A 22,231-nucleotide genomic window follows, 5' to 3' on the forward strand; every position below is an offset into this window, starting at 1 on the left:
TGAGGCACAAGAAACGCTTGAACCCAGGAGGCGAAGGTTGCAGTTAGCCGAAATTGTGCCACTGCACTCCTGCCTGGGTGACAGAGTGAAACTCCATCTCAAAACAAAAACAAACAAACAAACAAACAAAAAATAGGAAATAAACAGACTTGGACAAACCATTTGGCAATTTTCTCATAATCAATAGAGCTTATTCATGTCAGTAAGAGAAATCTAAGATGCCCAAAACAAAGTTTTGGCAAAACATCCACTGGGAAAACCAAATGAAAAATACACTTTTATTTCAAATTATTCTCATTTAACAAGTCTTTCGATTTTCAAAAATACGTATTCTGAATGTACAATGCAATGGAATTTGATTATATTTAATTTTAAATTCTACCTAATTCATTTGTTTTTCCTCATTTGTTGTCAGTGTTTTCCCAGAAACTTCATGAAAGTTTTGCACCCTTAAAATCTTAAAGTGTTGCCTTCCAGCATTTTCATTGGTTCAAAAATGTCAGGCCCCAAATAACTTAGGGAGAGTTGGTGGGACCAAGAAGACCTTGACCATTACTGAAAAATTACACAGGAGAGGTACTTGTGCCTCAGGGTTTTGCCCTTGCTATTCTCACTGCCCGAGATGCTCTGCCCTCAGGTATTAGAATAATTCTCTGACTTGTATTTTTAATTTCCTTGTTGATTTATCATCTTCTCAGAGACACCCTTCTTCATCATCCTATTTAAAATTAACCCATCTCCTCTGATATTTCCTCTTGGCCTTCTGTGTTTTCTTCTTCTCCATAGCATTTGTTTATCCATATGTTATATATTTTATATATTTGCTGTTTGCTTGCTTACCCTGCTTCTACCCACTAGAATGTAAGCTCTGTGAGAGAAAGGATTTCTGCGTTTTGTTAATTATTATATTCCCCTGCCTCAATGATATCTGGTGAATAAATGGATAGATGGAATGTATGGAACAATGGATGGATGAATGGATGGATGGAGGGAGGGAGGCATGGATGGATGGATGGAAAAAGGGAAGGAAGGATGGAAGGATGGATGGAAGGTTGAATAGAAGGAAGGATGGGTAGAAGGATACATGGATTGGGGTTGGATGAATGATGGATGGATGGATGGTTGTGTGGGATATGATGAGGTTTCTCTTCAAATAATGTGATCAATCTTTTATTCTCTAATTCATAGTAACCCCTCCACCATTTTTCCTTTTTCTCCTTTTTTCCTTTTTGCCTTTGTTAGATGCCCAGGCACGCCACAGTACCAGGCATTATCAGTAGAAGCTCACATTCCATTCCTTATTTGCAAGGAGGACTAACTTTTGAGCTCATTAGAGACACTCCTTCCCGTTTATTCTCTGCTTTTTTTTTTACATGCCCACCTTATCTTAAAAAGTCAGATGTTTAGCCAACCGGGATTAGTTTAGATTGTACGACCTGACCCTGGCCAATGGAGAAAGGATACAAGGGCAGTATTTGCGTCAGGAATAAAGGCTCTCGGGCCCTTTTGTTCATGTGTGCTCTCATGGCGACTGGCCAAGGAGGCACCCCTCGGTGCAGAAGTAAAATTGCTTTGCTAAGAATCCTTTGTTCAAGTGTTCAATTTCCTTAAGATTTTGAGCGTTATTCCTAACAGTTCTGGCGTCCAACTTTGAGGCTCGAACATTCTCCTTTGGGAAAGGGGCCTTTGGTCGCCCCACCCAGAGGGGTGCATCCTACTGTCTAGTTACCATGGCCCTAGCGTGAGGGAGACTAAGGCCCACTTGTTGTAAGGAATAAATCCAGATTCCCAGCAAAGCGGGAAGGAGAGCCTTGCAAGACCACGGCAATAAGAGGAGCAGGTAATTCTTTTTTTTTTTTTTTTTTTTTTAATCTTAGTAATTTAAATTTATTTATTTATTTATTTTCTTTTTTTATTTATTTTTTTCTTTTTTATTATACTTTAAGTTCTAGGGTACATGTGCACAATGTGCAGGTTTGTTACATATGTATACATGTGCCATGTTGGTGTGCTGCACCTATTAACTGGTCATTTACATTAGGTATATCTCCTAATGCTATCCCTCCCCCCTCCTCCCACCCCACAACAGGCCCCAGTGTGTGATGTTCCCCTTCCTGTGTTCAAGTGTTCTCATTGTTCTGTTCCCACCTATGAGTAGGAACATGTAGTGTTTGGTTTTTCGTCCTTGTGATAGTTTGCTGGGAATGATGGTTTCTACCTTCATCCATGTCCCTACAAGGACATGAACTCATCTTTTTTTATGGCTGCATAGTATTCCATGGTGTATATGTGTCACATTTTCTTAATCCAGTCTGTCATTGATGGACATTTGTGTTGGTGCCAAGTCTTTGCTAAGGTGAACAGTGTCATAATAAACATATGTGTGCATGTGTGTTTATAGCACCATGACTTAAAATCCTTTGGGTATATACCCAGTAATGGGACGACTGGGTCAAATGGTATTTCTAGTTCTAGATCCTTGAAGCAGCTAATTCTTGTGCATGGAATAAGGTAGGAGACAAAAGATGATTTAATATTAACTACTAATAATTCAGTTCATCCAGCAAGCTTTTTAACGGGGAATCCAAACTTAAAATGAGAGCACACATGTCTAAATCTAATTAATTACCATACCAAATTCAACCAGACTTAGGAAAAACTCCCTTCAAGACAGGACAGCAGTTATTCATAGATGGATCCTCCCAGGTGATTAAAAGAAAAAGACATAATAGGTATTCAGTGATTAATGGAAAGATGCTTAAAAAGTAAAATCAGGAAGGTGGCCGGATAATTGATCTTCCCAAGGGTGTGAAGTGTTTGCACTCAGCTAAGCCTTAGGACATTTACAAAACCAAGAAAAAACTATCTAAGTATGCCCTTGGGGTGGCACACACATTTGGAAAAATTTGGATGGAGAGGGGTCTTATCAATAGTAGAGGCCAAGATTTGTTTCAAATAGAACTGATGCTCATGTCCTCAACAATCTCCAATTGCCAGAAGAGACAGCTATTGTACATGTCCCAGGGCACCAAAAGGACTTGCCTTTCACAAGTTGAGGAAATAATCTTGCAGATCAAATAGCAAAACATGTTGCCATTTTTTCCATTTAACTCCATGCCTTCCTCCTCCTACTGCAACCCCTGTTTTCTCTTCCATTGAAAAAAAGAAGTTGATAAAAATAGGAGCTAAAGAAAATGCGGAAAGGAAATGGATGTTACCAGATTAAAGGGAAATGTTGTCAAAACCTCTCATGAGGGAAGTCTGTCTCAATTATGTCAAAGGACCCATTGGGGACCCCAAGCAATGTGCGATGCAGTTCTCCGGGTTTATGGGTGTATAGTAATTGACACCCTGGCCAAGCAAGTTATAGATAGTTGCTTAATATGTAAAAAATCTAATAAGCAGGTTCTAAGTAAATGGCCCTTTGGAGGAAGAAATCCAGGGTTGAGACCATTTCAAAGTGTTCAGATCGATTATACTGAAATGCTTTCAATTGGTCATTATACTTATTAGTAATAATAGACCACTGTACCCACTGGGTTGAGGTAATCCCCTTAATAATCACTTGTTTATTCTCTTTTTTTTTTTTCAACAGAAGGTCATCTTGTCATCAATGTAACTCAGGCTAGTCATTTTTTAACCCTTCTGTTTGATGCCTGTTCAGTCATCCATGTGGAGAGGAGCAGATTCAAAGGAAGCTATCCCATGTTGATAAGTGTCTATGTCCATACCACAAAGAATCAAGCAAGTGTAAAAGTCCCTGTAGTGGCTGGGCAGATGTTTGGTGGACTACTAAGTACAAAGGGTGAACAGCCAAGCCTCCTGCTTCAAATAAGTTGTGAGGACTGAAACAAAAAACTCCAATTAGTCCGTGGTCCCACCCCACCAAATTGTAAGCCATTACACTGTAACCCCTTGCTGCTGATTATAAATAATCTGCAGACCATGGCCAACAGCACTCTATATTCAAACAGTATGGGTTAGGAGCAGACATTTAATGACAGATCCATTTCTTAGAGAAACGGATGTGAGAAGGAAATATGACACTACTCCTCATTCATTTTTCTTCTACAAAATAATTTTCTCTCAACTTTTTATCTATTTATTTTTAACAAAGTAAAGCGTCTTACGGACATATATTCATCAGTTTTAAAATATGAGAGTTTTTTAAAGGTGCAAAACCAGGAGTAGATTGGTAAATTCATGAAGCTAGAAAGGAGCTAATCAAAGTTCTTATTAAACCTTCTGGGGTTGATTAAGAATAGCTAAAATTTGGCCAGGCATGGTGGCTTACGCCTGTAATCCCAGCATTTTGGGAGAGCAAGGAAGGCAGATCTCAAGGTCAGCAGATTGAGACCATCCTGGCCAACATGGTGATACCCCGTCTCTAATAAAAATACAACAATTAGCTGAGTGTGGTGGTGTGCACCCGTAGTCCTAGCTACTCGGGAGACTGAGGCAGGAGAATCCCTTGAACCTAGGAGGCAGATGTTGTAGTGCACCGAGATTGTGCAACTGCATTCCAGCCTGGGTGACAGAGCGAGACTCCGTCTCAAAAAAAAAAAAAAAAAAAAAAAGCCAAAATTCCCTGTAACAAATTCCCTCAAGAGGTAGAATCAATTTCCTTACTCCCTGGCCCTTTTCTGGCCTTGAGACTTGCTTTGATCAATAGAAGGTGACAGGTGACTCTGCACACATTCCGAGAGTAGGCCTCCTATGATGCTGCTACCTATGAACAAGTCCAGGTTAGCCTCATGGAAAATGAAAAACATGTGAAGAGGGGTTCCTGCCTTCCCTGACATCCCATTCCACCCCAGTGAAGCCCACAGAGGTGAGGAAACCCAGCTGACACCACGTGGTTTTGATACCAGCTTATCAGCTGCTTCCTGACCAAACTGCCAGCCCACAAAATCACTAGCAAATAAATGGTTGCTGTTATAACCAGTTGGTTTGTTACACGAAAACAGCTAATCGATATACCTTCTTAATCTCAATTATCTAAAAAAGATCTTCCTCCTCACCGATTCATAGTTAAGTGGTTCTCGAAGGAATATTATCATGAATAATACACATTTCTTTTTTCTGTGCATCACGTAAAAATGGTCAGAATCAAAATGGAGTCACTAATGTTAAAAAACAAACAAAAAACAAAAAACAAATACAGCTCAGAAGGCCATGAAAGGAGGGTTCTAATGGTTGTACAACTGAAAACCAAAATTACCATGAAAGACGGCAAAAACCACAAAGTTGAACAAAGGCCATTGCAACTGAATAAAAAACATACTCTGCAAGGACCTGTGAACAGCTAACTGCCTGTCCAAGCTCAGACTAACACTTTCATGATTGATCTTTGTAGCCAAGGCTAATTATTTCAAAGCAATTAGATAATCCTCATTTTTTCCCTGAAAAATTTTTGTCTTGCTTTATTTCCCCAAATATACACATACTTACCTCTGGCATGCGTATTCCCATTGCAGTGCTCTACTCTCAGAGAAATATTTTTCTTTTAGGGACCCTCTCTCTGTTATTTAGCTTGACGATCACTAAGGATTTACTATTTCAACAATACTAACCCTGCATGTCATCCAGTATCCACTGGGAAAATAAGGTGCCCCATGTGCAGATCCAGGAGACTTTGTGGCCACCAGATGATGAGGCACGCGTGTATTTATTTATCAGTTTTTGAGACAGAGTCTCTCTCTGTCGCCCAGCCTGGAGTGCATGGCACAATCTTGGCTCACTGCAATCTCTCCCTCCCAGATTCAAGTGATTCTCAGGCCTCCCAAGCAGCTGGGACTACAGCTATGTGCCACCATGCCCGGCTAATTTTTGGATTTTTAGCAGAGACAGGATTTCACCATGTTGGTCAGGCTGGTCTCCAACTCCTGAGCTCAAGTGATCCACCTTCCTCGGCCTCCCATAGTGCTGGGATTACAGGCGTGAGCCACCATGCCCGGCCCATGCATGTATTATTAATGTCGAAGTAGATAATTTAACAAACATCAATGAAATTTAAGATATTTCACTCATAGGTACAAAATATCATGCCAATTGACCTCTAAGAGCTGTCATAAACCACAGCCCAGAGATTCAAGTCCATTTCAATTTTCAAGCAAACCCACCTCATAAACAAGAACGCGAAAAAAACAGAAAAACCCACTACCCTCAAGCCGAAGCTGATGCTGTGACGTGGCCCTGGCCTGTCATGGTGTGTCACAGCATGGCACAGGCCTGTATCATGTTCCCTAGATTGCTGACTACCAACTAGTTACAGCTGACTCTAATCAGCCCAGGATTTGACCATCTCTGCATTGAACCTGGAATTGCCACTTCTAAAATGGAAACACTGCTTCTTACCTCTCCTCCCTAGACTCCATTTCACAGAGGAAACCATCACAGGGAAAGAAAATCCTTGTTTTTTTTTCCTTCTTTGCTTTGCTTAGTCTCTTTCTTTCTTTCTCCCCTTCTTTCTTTTTCAGACAGGGTCTCACTCTGTTGTCCAGGCTGGAGTGCAGTGGCATGATCTCTGCTCACTGCAACCTCCACCTCCCAGGTTCAAGCGATTCTCCTGTCTCAGCATCCCAAGTAGTTGGGATTACAGACATGGCCACTGTGTCTGGAGTTGGTCCCTTCCGGTAGGTTCCTGATCTCACTAACTTCAAGAATGGAGCACACATCTTCGCAGTGAGTGTTACAGCTCTTAAAGATGGCACAGACCCAAAGAGTCAGCAGCAGCAAGATTTATTTTGAAGAGTAAAAGAACAAAGTTTCCACAGCATGTAAGGGTACCCAAGTGGGTTGCCTCTGCAGGCTGGGATGGCCAGCTTTAATTCCCTTATTTTTCCCTGACCACTTCCTGCTGATTGGTCCATTTTACAGAGTGCTGATTGGTCCATTTTAAGGAATGCTGATTGGCCCATTTTACAGAGCACTGATTGGTCCATTTTACAGAGTGCTGATTGGTCCATTTTATAAACCTCTACTAGCCACAGAGCACTGATTGGTGCATTTTACCATCCTAGCTACAGAGTGCTGATTGGTGCATTTTACAATCCTCTTGTAAGACAGAAAAGATCTCCAAGTCCCTACTCAACCCAGAAGTCCAGTTGGCTTCACCTCTCACCACCATGACCAGCTAATTTTTGTATTTTTAGTAGAGATGGGGTTTCATCATGTTGGCCAGGCTTCTTTCTTACCCTTTCATTTTTCTTTCTTTACCTCTCTTTCTTTCTTTCTCTTTCTTTCTTTCTTTCTTTCTTTCTTTCTTTCTTTCTTTCTCTTTCTTTTCTTTCTTTCTCTCTCTTTCTTTCTCTTCTTTCTTTTCTTTCTTTCTCCTTCCTTCCTGCCTGCCTGCCTGCCATTCTGCCTTCCTGCCCTCCTGCCTTCCTCCCTACCTTTACTCTCTTTCGTTTTCTTTCTCTTTTCTCTCTTCTGTACTCTTCCCTCATTCCTTCCCTCCCTCCCCCTACTCTTCTTTCCTTCCCCTCTCTCTCCCTCACTACTTTCCAACTTTGGGCTGTTTTGAATTTCTTGACTCATCATGAACAAACAAAAATGCCGATGATACTCTTATGTAAGAGAACTTTACACAAGGTTGCCATGTGTAATAATTCATTCACACAATCGTCAATCTCACAAAAGCCTGGAAGGGATTTCTTGTTTGGATAGGGCAGGGAAGCTACTGTGGCCAGGCTCCAGCTCTTCCCACAGCAGGTAGCACCAGCCTTCTTAAGCAGGATGTGGCCACGCACAGAAGCTCATGCCTGTAATCCCAGCACTTCGGAAGGCCGAGGTGGGCGGATCACCTGAGGTCAGGAGTTTGAGACCAGTCTGTCTCTACTAAAAATACAAAAGTTAGACTGGAGTGATGGTGGGCACCTATAATCCCAGCTATTCGGGAGGAGAGTTGCTTGAACCCGGGAGATGGAGGTAGCAGTGACCCGAGGTCACACCACTGCACTCCAGCCTGGGAGTCAGAGCAAGACTCCGTCTCAAAAACAAACAAACAAAAAGCAGTGAATGGTGAAGCCAGCTGGACTTCCTGAATCGAGTGGGGACGTGGAGAACATTTCTCCCTAGCTAGCAGATAGTAAATGCACCAATCAGCACTCTGCAAAAACGCACCAATCTTTCATCCCATCTCATGCCATCTTTCAAGCACTCTCTTGAATGGTTCCTAGTAGATACAAACTGTTTTTTTCTCCAATGGGAAAATAGAACACAGAGAGCCATTCAGTTTGCTCCCAACACCCCTTTCCGGACACTCACTGTATTTACCTTGGCAAGTCCTCTAGGAGTATGGGAAAATGAAAACAACAAACTCACACACCTTTTTAATATACATACCCTGTTCTGACTATCCAGCAAGGCATACTCTTCTTCTGTGTAACGTCAACCTATATCTGCCTCCCCACTAAGTGGACAGGCACCTGCACCTTAGTCTTCCTAAGTCCCAACATTAACATTGCCCCAGGAAATCAGACCCTATCAGTGCCTCTCAAAACTCAAGTCCATCAGTGCAGAGCCATATAACTACTACCCCTACTTACAGGGTTAGGAACAGCTACTGCTACAGGAACTGGAATAGCCAGTTTATCTACTTCATTATCCTACTATCACACACTCTCAAAGGATTTCTCAGACAGTTTGCAAGAAATAATGAAATCTATCCTTACTCTACAATCCCAAATAGACTATTTGGCAGTAGTGACTCTCCAAAACCGCCGAGACCTTGACCTCCTCACTGCTGAGAAAGGAGGGCTCTGCACCTTTTTAGGGAGAGAGTATTGTTTTTTCACTAACCAGTCAGGGATAGTACGAGATGCCACCCGACGTTTACAGGAAAAGGCTTCTGAAATCAGACAGTGCCTTTCTAACTCTTATGCCAACCTCTGGAGTTGGGCAACATGGCTTCTCCCCTTTCTAGGCCCGTGACAGCCATCTTGCTATTACTCACCTTTGGGCCCTGTATTTTTAACCTCCTTGTAAATTTGTTTCCTCTAGGATTGACACCATCAAGCTACAGATGGTCTTACAAATGGAACCCCAACTGTGCTCGACTAACAACTTGTACCGAGGACCCTTGGACCGACCTGCTGGCCCTTTGACTGGCCTAAAGAGTTCCCCCTCTGAAGGACACTACAACTGCAAGGCCTCTTGTTCATCCGTATCCAGCAAGAAGTGTCTAGAGTGGACATCGCCCAATTCCTAACAGCAGTTAGGATGTCCTGTTTAGAGGGAGGATTGAGAGGTGAAGCCAGCTGGACTTCCTGGGGCGACTGGGGACTTGGAGAACTTTTCTGTCTAGTTAAAGGATTGTAAATGCATCAATCAGCACTCTGTAAAAATGTACGAATCAGCGCTGTGTCTACCTAAAGGACTGTAAATGCACCAAACACCACTCTGTAAAATGCACCAATCAGTGCTCTGCAAAATGGACCAATCAGTGCTCTGCAAAATGGACCGATCTGCAACGCATGGGCGGGGATAAATAATGGAATAAACAACCTGCTCGGGTTCCCTTCCAGCTGTGGAAGCTTTGTTCATTCCCTCTTCCTAATAAATCTTGCTGCTGCTGACTGTTTGGATCTGCACCACCTTTAACAGCTGTAACACTCGCCACGAAGCTCTGTGGCTTCATTCTTGAAGTCAGAGACACCACGAACCCACCAGAAGGGAGAAACTCCAGACACATCTGAAGGAACAAACTCTGTACACACCATCGTTAAGAGCTGTAACAATCACTGCGAAGTGTGTGGCTTCATTCTTGAAGTCAGCGAGACCAAGAACCCACCAGAAGCAACCAACTCTGGACACAGCAGGACGTCAGACTTCTACCTGCTCACTCAGAATCATTTCTGCGCCAACCATAACCACCTTTGTGGAGCTCAGTACCAAAGCCAAGATGCCCATTGTGGGCCTGGGCACATGGCAGGTAAATATGCAAATCTTTGCGCAGCCTTCTTCTCTGGAGGGGCGTTTGGGTGTTTTCTCTGTCTGCATTCAGCCAGGAAAGCCTGGAGGTCGGGCAGGGGTTTGGAGAGGTGAGATTCAGTCCTGGAGCCGGGACTCCGGTTGCTTTCTTTTCTCAGAGCTGATTCAGGCTGCAAAGCTCCAAGGCTGGCTTTCCCAGCAGTCCTGAGAGCTTCTCTAGCAAGTATCAAAGTTCAAGCAGCTGTTGGACATAAAATTGTTTTCCGGGGCAGTTTCTCTCTCTGGCTCTAGGACACTTAATTGGGCTCAACATTTCCCCACTTGGCTGTGGGTTTGTTGTGGGCTGGGTGGTTGTGGAGAGGATGCAGAGCCCCAAGTCCTTGGCACCCCTTTGTAGATCAGGGTTTGGGACTTGGGTTAGCAGAATCCATATGACCTGGGAACTTGTTAGAAATGCAGAACTGGCCGGGTGTGGTGGCTCATGCCTGTAATCCCAAATTAATTCACTTTCCTTCTCTTCTTTTGAAAACTTTTCTAAATTTTGCCAGATATTCCCTGGCCCAGGAGACCCCAGTGAGGCCTTGGTTTGGAGAAACTGGGCCATGTGGGGCAGCCTGTTGAAGGTGGTCTGGGGATAAGAGACTATGTTGGTTGCTGAATGTGGTGTAATTCCAGCTACTCGGGAGTTGGGTGGATTGTTTGAACCTGGGAATGTGAGGCCAGCCTGGGCAACATGGCAAGGCCCCTTCTCTTAAGGAAAAAAAAAAATACATGTGTGATGGGCTTTTCTTTTGCTTTTCAGTCTCCTCTCGGCAAAGTGAAAGAAGCAGTGAAGGTGGCCATTGATGCAGGATATCGCCACATTGACTGTGCCTATGTCTATCAGAATGAACATGAGGTGGGGGAAGCCATCCAAGAGAAGATCCAAGAGCAGGCTGTGAAGCGGGAGGACCTGTTCATCGTCAGCAAGGTGCACATGGCACATTGGGTGCGAGGCCTTCACTTGAAGGCAGGCAGAAGTATCTGGGTCGGGTCGGCAGCGAGATCTCTGTCAGCCTTTTCTACATGTAGCCCTTTTCATCCCTGCCTTGATAACATCCGTGGATACAATTCTATCCATACTCCAAGCCGCTATTGATAATTGAACATGTCGTTGCTGCGCCACCTGCCTGCGGGTTGGTTTTCCCACAGTGGGCTTGTCTCCATGGAGCCCTGCACTGCCCTGGGCCTCCCTGTTTCCCATCAGAGGGATCCACCATCTGCCCAGAGGCAGTCAGAGGCCAAGGGTGCAGGCAGGGCTTGATGTGTGGTCTCCCTGTCAGCACTGTGGTCTCCACCACTGTGTCCCTAAAGTTCTCAGTCGGGGGCATTTTGGAAAACAGTAGGAGCATTTTTCTATTGCCACATATGATTTTCTTTATTTGATCTAGTAAAAGGTGAGGTACACAATGTTATAAAAAAGAAGAGGGTGTTGGGTGTGAGGGGGTTTAGAATCACTGGATTTACATTATACACAACTTGCTGAAAAAACACTAGTTCTAGGTACATGGAAATTGCATATATCTGGTGGGACAAATAGACCCCACTGTGTAGCAGCCAAGTGTGGATAAAGCCCTTATAAAGTTATCACTTGGGGCCTGACAGGCTTCGTAAGGGACCTATCATATAGGTCAGATAAAGGACCATCTTTTCCTGAAGGCCTAAGAATTCTTGACATTTAAAAGTTACACACAAGTCCTCCTTTCAGAGAGCCCACAGTTGAGGAAGAGACTGAGACAGGTAAACAGATTTCAAATGTGTGGCCACATTTATTAAATGATCTGAGAGACATATAGAGTACTAGGAGAGTTGAAAAAGTAAATTGGTTTTAACACTTAAGACATGTCATTGACGTGCTGAGCCCTGGTGATCTTCCACACGGTGTCGTGGATCTTAATCAGCTTTGTTATAAATGGCCTGTGCCAGGTTAGATCAGGGTGCAAATCAAAAGGCAGGGACAATGGGTATAACGTGGCCCTTCCTTCTCCAAATATTAACAGCCTATTGCTACACTCTTGCAGTTGTGGCCCACGTTTTTTGAGAGACCGCTTGTGAGGAAAGCCTTTGAGAAGACCCTCAAGGACCTGAAGCTGAGCTATCTGGACCTCTATCTTATTCACTGGCCACAGGGATTCAAGGTTTGAGCGACTCCCTTTCTCAGCCTCTAGTTTCTGAGCAGCTGCCAGAAAATAGTAGCTGCACCAGGGCTAGAGGTGGTGTGGACTGGAGCAGGAGACCTTGTAGTTCATAATTGGGAGTGTCAGGTGGTCAGGAAGAGACCTTGGAGCAGAAAGACGCTGGCGTGGAAGGGAGGCTGAGGCCATGTGTGCTGCTGAGGTGGCCACATGCCTGCGTTTTCTTGCAGTTATGTCTGAGAGAAGCCATGACTTCTGGCAGCCCAGACAAGTTGCAACTGCCCTATCACCTTTGTCTTGATTTTGCACCCCAGAGTTGCCCTCCCAGGAAATCCCTTGGATTAGACATGCATAACTATATTCCAGGGCCTAATTATCTTCTTAAGCAAAGCACACCCCAGGAGTGGCATCTTGGAAAAAAGCCCAAGTGCGGTGATGCTGGAAGGAAGCCAGTAGTCATCGTGGCTCCCATTGCCTGGGGCTCTGCTCTACCTGCTCCTGAGGGGTGGGAGAGACAAATTTCCAGCTCTCTCCCCTCCTGACCAGCGGGAGTGCTGATGGCCTGCCATCCCTTATTCCATGTCTCTTCTAGAGGCTGCAAGGATAGAAGCTGGCCAATATCTTCCCCAGAAAACCACACCCTGGAGATCTAATCCTTCTCCAGTGATACTGAAATGAATGTTTGCCCTTGGGTGTACACAGGATCTAGGTGTATGAGGTGAATGTCCATGGTGATAAAGGTGGCTTCTGGAATGTACTAACCGCAGATCTTAATGTCAATCCAGTGGTTTCTAAAATATATGGATTAATATGCTACAGTAGATATAGAGATTTTATTTAAACTCACATTCTTGTAGTATGTACTACAGAGTCTGAAAACCTGGTATGCACATGTGGTATTTAGCAAGAGTCAGGACCCTGAAACCTTGTTTAGCTGAACCAAGTGTCCTGATGCAGATTCCAGTAAACTTTTCATTCTGTATTTACAGTCTGGGGATGACTTTTACCCCAAAGATGATAAAGGTAATATCATCGGTGGAAAAGCAACGTTCTTGGATGCCTGGGAGGTAGGTTCCAGCTTCCTCTAAGTGTGCTGGGAGAGAAATCTTCAGTTATCCATGAGACTTCCCGTTCATATGAAAGAGGCCATGTGCCTGATGCTTTCTAATTTCATCATTGTGATTCTGTAGCTCTTCTAATATCTTCCTCATCACCTTTGGCTTTTGGGTGCATCTGATACTATTTATATTTCAAGGCTAATACTGAGTCTTCAAATAAGACTGGAAATATAATGTACCCAACTTTGGTGAATATACATGCTGTTCTCAAACCAGGACGAGCCATTTGGAACAGGAGGTTTGGGCCTGGGTTTTCTCATAGCAGCTGAATAACCTAGGATCAGTTTTGTAACTCTTGTAGGGCTCAGTTTTCTCTTCTTAAAAAGAAGTCTTATAACACATACTACTACTATGTATTTTTGAGTGTGCAATAAAGATTAAGATGGTTTACATGCCAGCAACATTAGTCATAGCCACCATGTAATCATCTAAACCTATAAGGCAGGGTTAACATCCCCCTTTATAAATAATGACATTTGAAGCCTAGATTGATTGGTGACTTGCGCAGGTCATGTCACAATGTGTGTGGCAGAGCTGGGATTGGACCCAGACTCATCTGAATCACAAGTCCAACCACCAAAGCCATCAGCATGGCGCTTGGCATGCAGTGAACACACATCCGGAAATTAGGGAGCCTGAGTGCGCTGCTTCCCAGATCACATCATGACCTGTTTCACATCATTCACATTCAAAGTGAATTAAGGGATCAGTGTTTTCTCTGATCATTTTTTATTATACTATTATATCCTTTTGCAAATGCTAGTAGAGAACGAAGTGGAGGAATGAGTTATAAATGAACACTGGCATATGACTCCAAGAGTTAATGATGTTATCTTGGCAGCTGTCTGTGTAGGGATGCATGTAGTTGCGAGTTTGTATTGTGTTTTACAAGGGAAAATATATTAAGCCTCACCTTTCTGAAATGCTTAGAATTGACATGATTCAACTAAACGTAGCTTTTTCTGTGTATTGTTTCTTCAAAAACATTAATCCACAAGCACAGCGTTCTTTTTTAAAGACAGAGTCTCACTTTGTTGCCCAGGCTGGAGTGCAGTGGCTTCATCTTGGCTCACTGCAACATTCCTCTATCGAGTTAAAGCCATTCTCCTGCCTTAGCCTCCTGAGTAGCTGGGACTGCACGTGCATACCACCACGCTCGGCTAACTTTTGTATTTTTAGTAGAGACAGGGTTTCACCATGTTAGCCAGACTGGTCTCAAACTCCTCACCTCAGGGGATCCACCCATCTCGGCTTCCCTGAGTGCTCGGATTACTGGCGTGAGCCACTGCACCTGGCCATTTGCAATACATTTTATCAGTTTGCCTTAGCTCCTACGATGATGTTAATATGGCTCGTGTGTCAGTGTAGCCTGCGTCTCACAGTGCTGTTTTCTGAATGAGTACAAGGATGACTGCTAAATACAACATTTGAAAGGCATGAAAAGATATCAGTGATCAAGGTCAGAGGCTCTGATTTGAAACGAGCAGACTTGAATATGAAAGCGCTGGATGTTTCTGTAGACCCACAGCCAGTTCAGTAGAAACCTCGTTGACCACCACCAGCAGAGGGGAGGAAAAAGTATAAAGAAGTCAAGTTCGAAGACAGGCAAACTAACCTGACCTATGATGTACAATAGCTTTTATATTATCTAATTGCCCCATCAGAAGTGTTGGGAACCTTATGTTTTCATAGCATCTAAACTCTACTGCCCAATTTGAACTACTTCATCTACACTTGTGGTTCTCAATGTGGCTGTTCATTAGAATCACCTGAGGAGTTTAAAAATCCCAATGTCTAGGCTATAACTCAGACAAAATCTGTAAGAAACTCTCAGGGGTGAAACCCAGCCACTGATATTACTTTTTTTTTTTTTTTTTAATTCAGAGAGTCTTGTTCTGTTGCACAGGCTGCAGTACAATGGCAAGATCACAGGTCAGTGCAGCCTCGGACTCCTGCGCTCAAGCAATCTTCCCAGGTAGCTGGGATCAGAGGCACATGCCACCACATCCAGCTAATTGAAAAAAATTTTTCTGGTACAGACAGAGTCTTGCTATGTTGCACAGGATGGTCTCGAACACCAGGCCCCAAGCAATCCTCCTGTCTCAGCCTCTGATAATGTGCATCAGAAAGATATATATTATTAGCATGTATTATAAGACTTCTTTTAAGAAGAGAATACTAAGGCCTACAAGAGTTAAAAACTTACCCTAGTTTGCTGAAACCCAGGCCCATGATTTTCCCCTCTTTTCTCTCTCTCTTTTTTTTTCTGAGACGCAGTTTAAACTCTACCTGAAGGTCTGCCCTGACAGCTGCAGGCTGTGTGAATCTCTTCCTTCTCTTTCCTTTCTGACTCGGTCTATGCCACGGTCATGTTATCTGAGGCAGCCTCACGGTCATGGTTGATGGCTCCATAGAAGGGAACCCTGGCACTTTAATTGGACTGTAAGAATCCCAGAAGAAGGAAGCACATTGTATACTTTTACATCCTGACAACTTCTGGAACATGTAATAGATGGCTAATAAATACATGTTGCATTGGAGGCTGCTGCTAACATATATGATATCTTTGGGCAAGTTTGGAAAATGCCCAATATAGGCTAAAAGTTAAACAAAGATTCCCTTCCTTGGTGGTAGTTTCTGTACCGGGAAGCATGGCTGGATATGCAGACGGTGGGTCAGGTTTCAGCCCCACACAACTCCTTGCCCAGGTGCCCCTGCCAGGGCATAATCTATATGCATGACCTTCCTGCAAACCCGAGCATGGTTGGTGTGGGAGAAAGTGACTCAGGACCCACAAGTGAGGCTTCTCCACATGCTGCAGCCTCTTCCTAACACAGCTTGCCAAGGTTTGGATGTACAATTCACACACAGCCGTAGCTACCTGCTGTCATTTATATTCATTAAAAATACAATCATCTCATAAGCTTGCAAATGTTCATTTTTTATTTTTTATTTTTTGCATTACAAAACTTCATATTTCCCCTGTATAGAGCAGTATAATTTTGAATGTGTTTCTTTACGTGTAAGGTGAGAGTGGCAAGAATATAAATCTTTACCTGTTACTCCTAGTTTTTCTTGGGCTGGGGAGGGGCAGTAGGGCTGGACCCATCACTGTTGGGCACCCAGGCCCTGGACTGAAACTTCCTGTGAATGCTTCAGCTAACCCTGTTGTTTTGGATCCTTTAGCAATTTCTGTCCCAGGGAGGACTAAGGCAAGCCAGGGTCCCTGTAGTCCCTCTGTGGCTGCCCAAAAGGTTTTCCTTTCTATGACAGGCCATGGAGGAGCTGGTGGATGAGGGGCTGGTGAAAGCCCTTGGCATCTCCAATTTCAACCACTTCCAGATCGAGAGGCTCTTGAACAAACCTGGACTGAAATATAAACCAGTGACTAACCAGGTAAATTCTGTTTAGTATAAGGCTAAATAAAGGTCTTGCCCTATTACTTCTTAAACATTGGGAGGAATGTTCAATGCTATCTATGCCCCGAGTGTCATCTCAGGGGTCAGTGATCAGGACACTTGTGGGAGGTGTGAGGCTGATCTCATGGGTGTGTTAGCAAGAATCTCAGTGGGTAGGTGTTTGGTCTTTGCTTGGTGGTCTCTTTGTGTGTGTGTGTGTGTGTAGAACTCCCTATGAACAACTCAAAAAGCCAGCCAGCTTTCCCCGTGATGCGAATTGTCTGCTGTTGCAGGTTGAGTGTCACCCGTACCTCACGCAGGAGAAACTGATCCAGTACTGCCACTCCAAGGGCATCACCGTTACGGCCTACAGCCCGCTGGGCTCTCCGGATAGACCTTGGTGAGGCTTCCAAGCAGTAGATCCTTCTCTTGATAATCTTTAAAACGTTATTTTATGTTTGGTAAATATTGGTATGAGACCATAAGTCACTGGAAAGAAAAACGTGTGTAAGGTAATGCATTTGGTACAACCAAATGGGATGACAGTGGGATCAAATGGGAATTAAAAAGCAACAACAACAGCAACAACAAAAACATGGGCGACGTTTTTGACCCTCTGGGAATATTTCCAGTTCAGCCACCCAAGCATGAACCAGGCTTTGCAAAATGCTGAGACTTCAGAGCCCTGGGGAAGGAACCAAGCTTCCAGGTCCTCCTGCCTGTCTCCCAGATGGAGAGGCTCTTATGATCGGTCTTGAGACCCTCATTGGAGTGGTGTCCGTCTGTACATGGTAGACATGGTGATTGTTCACATCAGCATCTTTCTGCCTCTAGGGCCAAGCCAGAGGACCCTTCCCTGCTGGAGGATCCCAAGATTAAGGAGATTGCTGCAAAGCACAAGAAAACCACAGCCCAGGTATCATATTTATATTTTTCTTGTTATCCAACAACTATTTCTTCCAGTCTCATGTTTCATTTCTTGTGTTGTTCTCAACTAACTCCTTAAAGGGGAAGAACACAGGAGCTGAAGCCCTCTAAAGTGTTTCCTTCGAAGTCTGTTGGAACCTCAAGAAACACAAGAGCTGTCACTGAAACAAAGATAGCTTCTGCCTCACAGCTTCCTGTTAAGCCCTACAGCCAAGTCGTAAAGCATGGCTTTGAAGTCTAGGGATGTGGGTGCAGACGCCAACTCTACCTCTGATCAGCCTTATGACCCAAACTGCTTTCTTTATTCCTGAAAAATGAAGATCACAGGTTTGTCCCTAAGATGAAGGGAGAGAATGAAGCAAGGAGCTGGCACAAGTCTAGTAGCTGCGAAGGGTTCAGTCAGTATCAGCGATTGTACCTGAAGCCACAGTGAGCTGCGAAAATGTTTTATTCTTCCTTTCCATAAAAGGAGGGGTCCTTGTAGCTGAGTGGAAACTTGATGTCCCCTTTCCACACAGGTTCTGATCCATTTCCATATCCAGAGGAATGTGATTGTGATCCCCAAGTCTGTGACACCGGCATGCATTGTTGAGAACATTCAGGTAAGATCCCGGCTGGTTAGCCCTGGTATTCCTCAGGGAAGTGGGGCAGAGACAGACCCTGTCATTAGGCTTCTCACCTCATCCCTGCACTGTCTTTGGTCGCCTCCGTTCCTACCACCCTATCATTTTCCAGCCCAGGGATCTAGGCTCAGTATACCTGAGATGAATGATCCATGGGCTGAGGACATGCTGGGGACAGTGCCTGCTGAAGCCCTGTCAGGTCTGAGCACAGCTGTGCCTCACACCACTGAGAAGACCCTCAGTTGCCCCTGAGCAGCTAAACCCAGGGCCACCACATGAGCAGACTGTCCTGGCCTCCCTGCTCATCTTCCGGCAGCAAAGGAGGTGTGAACTGTCCTTGGAGAACTGTCTTCTAGAAGGGCGCATCATGGAATACAGGGCCTGTGCACACCTGGGGCTTAGTACCTGTGAGCCTGGTCTCCCTCCCCCGGAACACTGAGCACTACAAATACTGCGGTCTTTGTGTAGGACCTAATTTAGAGAAAAATTTGTATCCCGTGGACATAATGGAAAAACACCACTGACCAGTTTGTGCTGCTAGAACTCCCTGCTAGAATTGCTGGTAGTCTCCAGTCACAGCAGTAACGACCCTACTGATGATGTACGGAACTCCTATCTTTCCAGGTCTTTGACTTTAAATTGAGTGATGAGGAGATGGCAACCATCCTCAGCTTCAACAGAAACTGGAGGGCCTGCAAGATGTTGCAGTAAGTGGCATGGAGTTAACTAGGAGCATTGCTAGGAGTTTTTCTAAACTGGTAGAGGGTTAGTTGGAAGAATTAGAAGGCTGCTGGGACTACTTGTGTCTTCAAATACAATTTTGGGGCGGTTTTGAAAGTTAAAATTGGGGTACCTGGGAATCACTGCGAGGGACACATCTCTAATTGCTGCTCATTGTCTGAACTTCTGGATGTGGAGCTAGAATTGTAACAGAAGGTGTGTTGTCAATAGGTAGGAGGCAGAGCATTCATTTATTCCTGCATTCAATAAATATCTAGTGGTCCTCTATGTGCCAGGCATTTTCTAGATGCTTGGGTTATCATACTGTACAAAGCTGCTGCCTCCACGTGCTTATGGAGGGAGGGAAGAAGACAGAACAGAAATAAATCAACTCAAAATTTGTGTGTCACACAGTAACAAATGCTAGACAGAAAAATAAAGTAGGTCAAAGTGGATAGGAAGTGGTGGGTGGTAGTGGGACAGATCCTTTATACAGGGTGGGTCAAGGGAGGCTTTGCTGTGAGGGACATACCATATGCATATTTGGGGGAAGAGCATTCTTGGCATTGATAACAGCAGGTGCCAAGGCCCTGAGGTGGGATTGTGTTTAGAACATTCAGGGAAGAAGGCCGGGGAGGCCGGATTAAATAATCTCCAAATGCCTCTTAAAGGAGGTGGTGGTAACTCTACTTTAAATGTCAGATAAGTGGTTGAAAGAAAGTTTTCACTCTGGCTAGGTGGGAATCCTAAATCATCTCTTTACAATCAATACTTTCTGATTAATGTATCTAATTAAATATATCAAAGAGAGTTGTCTGGCATTTATTACTGCGAGGTCTGCAATTCAATGCCAATTTGAATTTCTTCCAATGTTTCTATAGCCAAAATGATTTTTCAGCTTTTAAAAATGGTTTCAGTATCTCAAGCGTAGCTTGCTTGTCATGATATTCATATCTATTCTGCCCACCCTTAGTATCACAGCAGCCTTTCCTCATCTTATAATGGCTTATTTTTAATCAGTGCTTAACAAAGTAGCAGCTGCTTAGTGTAAAAAGGAAGGGTGAACATAAAAGGGGACTATCCCCCAAAATGAACCACTGACCTTCCAATGAACATCATATCCAGTGGAGGCAATGGGTTGATAGCTCAGGAGTAAGTCCACCCGGCCTCAGATCCAACTCTAACACTGGTTTCTTAGCTGTGTGACATAGGGTAAATTTCCAAGTTTTACCTAGTTGGTTTCTTTACCTATAAAGTAGGATGATAATACTAATCGCAGCTAACATCCATTGAACCTTCGCTGAGAATGTGCCAAGGTCCTGAGCCCTTTGCCAGTGCTATTATCTCATTTAATACTCATAACAATCCCCAAGCTGTCAATTGTGCTGGTATTTCCTACCTCATGATGTTGTGACAGTGGATTGGGACAAGACTTGTCAGTTGCCTCACCTGACACCAGGCTTACCATGAGTTGTCATTCCGAGTTGTTTCCCGTGCCCTGGTCACTGTCTGTCCTCCTTCCTAGCAAAGCCCTCGTATCGGTTTGAGGGAAGGTCAAGGTGTGAGCACCCTTCTTGTGTTCTTGCAGGGAGGTGGCTGAGAGAACACAAATACCATAGAGTCCACCAGAGAAGAATACCTTCTGATCCAGAGCTGTTGCTTTGATGGAACAGTTTCTCTGTTTTTGTTTGTTTGTTTGTTTCTGCAGATCCTCTCATTTGGAGGACTACCCCTTCCATGCAGAATTTTGAGGTTGAATCTCCTGGTGACATTACACAGGGAATTCTCTTTCTTCACTGAAGTGTGACTATCTCCATCAAGTCCTATTTTAGCCAAGCTTATCTGAGATCACAGTGAACTTCGTCCTGCTGTAGACCAGAATCGAGGTGCTGTTTTAGACATGTATTTCTGTATGTGCAACTAGGATCAGAATATCACAGGAAAATATGGCTTGAATAAGCAAATGACAATTTTTTCCACTTCTCTGATCTGAACAAATGTTTTTTAAGCACCAGAAACTCTGCCAACACTAAGGATGTAAAGATCAATAATAAACAATAATGATGTTAACCAAGATGGATTGAGAGTGGACTATGTTCCCACACAACGTGAAGTGTTTTCCTGTGGGGGAAGTCACTGAATCCTCAAAATGACCCCTCTGAGGTAGGTACTATTAACATCTTAGGAGAGAGAGAGGAGGAACTTGTCAAGGCCACCCCGGTAGTAAGTGACTGAACCAAGTTTGAAAGGCAGGCAGGCTCTGGGAGAGCTCACAGCGATCGATGGTCATCCTCTTCCTCCTGAGTCTTTTCCTGCCACCTTTCCTCCTTGCCTGTCTCCACCCATTCCCTGTCTTGCTCTCCCACCTTGTCTTCAATACACCATCATGCCAAAGAGTCAATGGCACAGCCTGCAAACTAGACAAAGATGCTACTGTTCACTGAGAGAGATGTGGCATTTCCTTGGAAACTAGGGTGGAAATACAATAAAGATGCTTACTATTGCCATTAATCTGGAACATTTCTGTTTGTCCTATAATAATCGCTTCTTATGAAATATTCCAACTATATAGAAATGCACAGAAAATAAAGTAATGAGCCTCTGGTCACCCACATTATAATGTTAACAAGTGTTAGCTGAGTGTAGTGGTGTGCACCTTAGTCCCAGATACTAGAGAGGCTGGAGTGGGAGGGTCGCTTGAACCCGGGAGGTGGAGTTTGCAGTGAGCCAGACTTGCACCACTGCACACCAGCCTGGGTGACAGAGAGAGATTCTGTCTCAAAACAAAAAACCAAAAAACAAATGCTAACATTTTGCCATATTGTCTCCAAACCTTTAAAAAAAAAAATTAAAGAAATTAGGGGTTACCAATATGGTCGAGGATCACTTTGTGCACGTCCCGATCCCCATTCCCCTGACTCTCGCTCCAGAGGCAAATGCCTATCCCAAATTGGTGATTCCCCTCACCCTCTGATTGGGGTTGAGGGGTACACCTACATTCCCAGGCTTCCTTGCTATGTTATAACTTCCCCTGGGTTTGCTCAGTGAGAGGTACTGTTAGGAGCTTGAAGGGCTGGAGAAGGGAAGAGCCAGGCATTTCTCTCTCCCTCTCTCTCTGTCTCTTGACATTGAGTGGCATCTCCAGTAGAAAGCACATTCCTCTGTGGGCCCAGCTTTTTCCAGGCAGCCTCCACCTTGATTCTATCTCCTACCAGACAAAGCTTCTGGGTTGAGGGAGCAGCACCCTTTCTTTGTCTTTCTTCCTTATGTGCGAGGATCTCTTCCTGCTGCTGCTAAACCGAGTTGCCTCATCTTCTCCTTTTGATAGCCCAGCTATT

At 44.1% G+C, this 22,231-nt stretch overlaps 1 protein-coding gene and 1 long non-coding RNA gene across 3 annotated transcripts in view; one reads left to right on the forward strand and one right to left on the reverse strand.

Annotated features, from left to right (window-relative positions):
* Positions 1-22,231, reverse strand: part of LOC135970248 (uncharacterized) — a 163,222-nt gene that overhangs the window by 98,628 nt on the left and 42,363 nt on the right. The gene's annotated exons all lie outside the window — the stretch shown is intronic.
* On the forward strand, positions 9,530-20,967 carry LOC135970247 (aldo-keto reductase family 1 member B10-like). Of its 2 annotated transcripts, none has more exons than XR_012432872.1 (10): positions 9,530-9,934; positions 10,736-10,903; positions 11,994-12,110; positions 13,097-13,174; positions 16,499-16,621; positions 16,917-17,023; positions 17,458-17,979; positions 18,069-18,152; positions 18,798-18,880; positions 20,602-20,967. XR_012432872.1 is itself a non-coding variant. In XM_065542578.2 (10 exons), exons 1-10 carry the CDS (start codon positions 9,905-9,907, stop codon positions 20,642-20,644), a joined length of 915 nt encoding a protein of 304 aa, XP_065398650.1. In that variant the 5' UTR covers positions 9,530-9,904; the 3' UTR covers positions 20,645-20,967. The 2 variants fall into 2 exon arrangements, 1 of the variants encoding a protein (XP_065398650.1); XM_065542578.2 differs by having other exon boundaries at positions 17,458-17,539.

This window comes from Macaca fascicularis, chromosome 3, assembly GCF_037993035.2.
Source record: "Macaca fascicularis isolate 582-1 chromosome 3, T2T-MFA8v1.1".
NCBI lineage: Eukaryota > Metazoa > Chordata > Mammalia > Primates > Cercopithecidae > Macaca > Macaca fascicularis.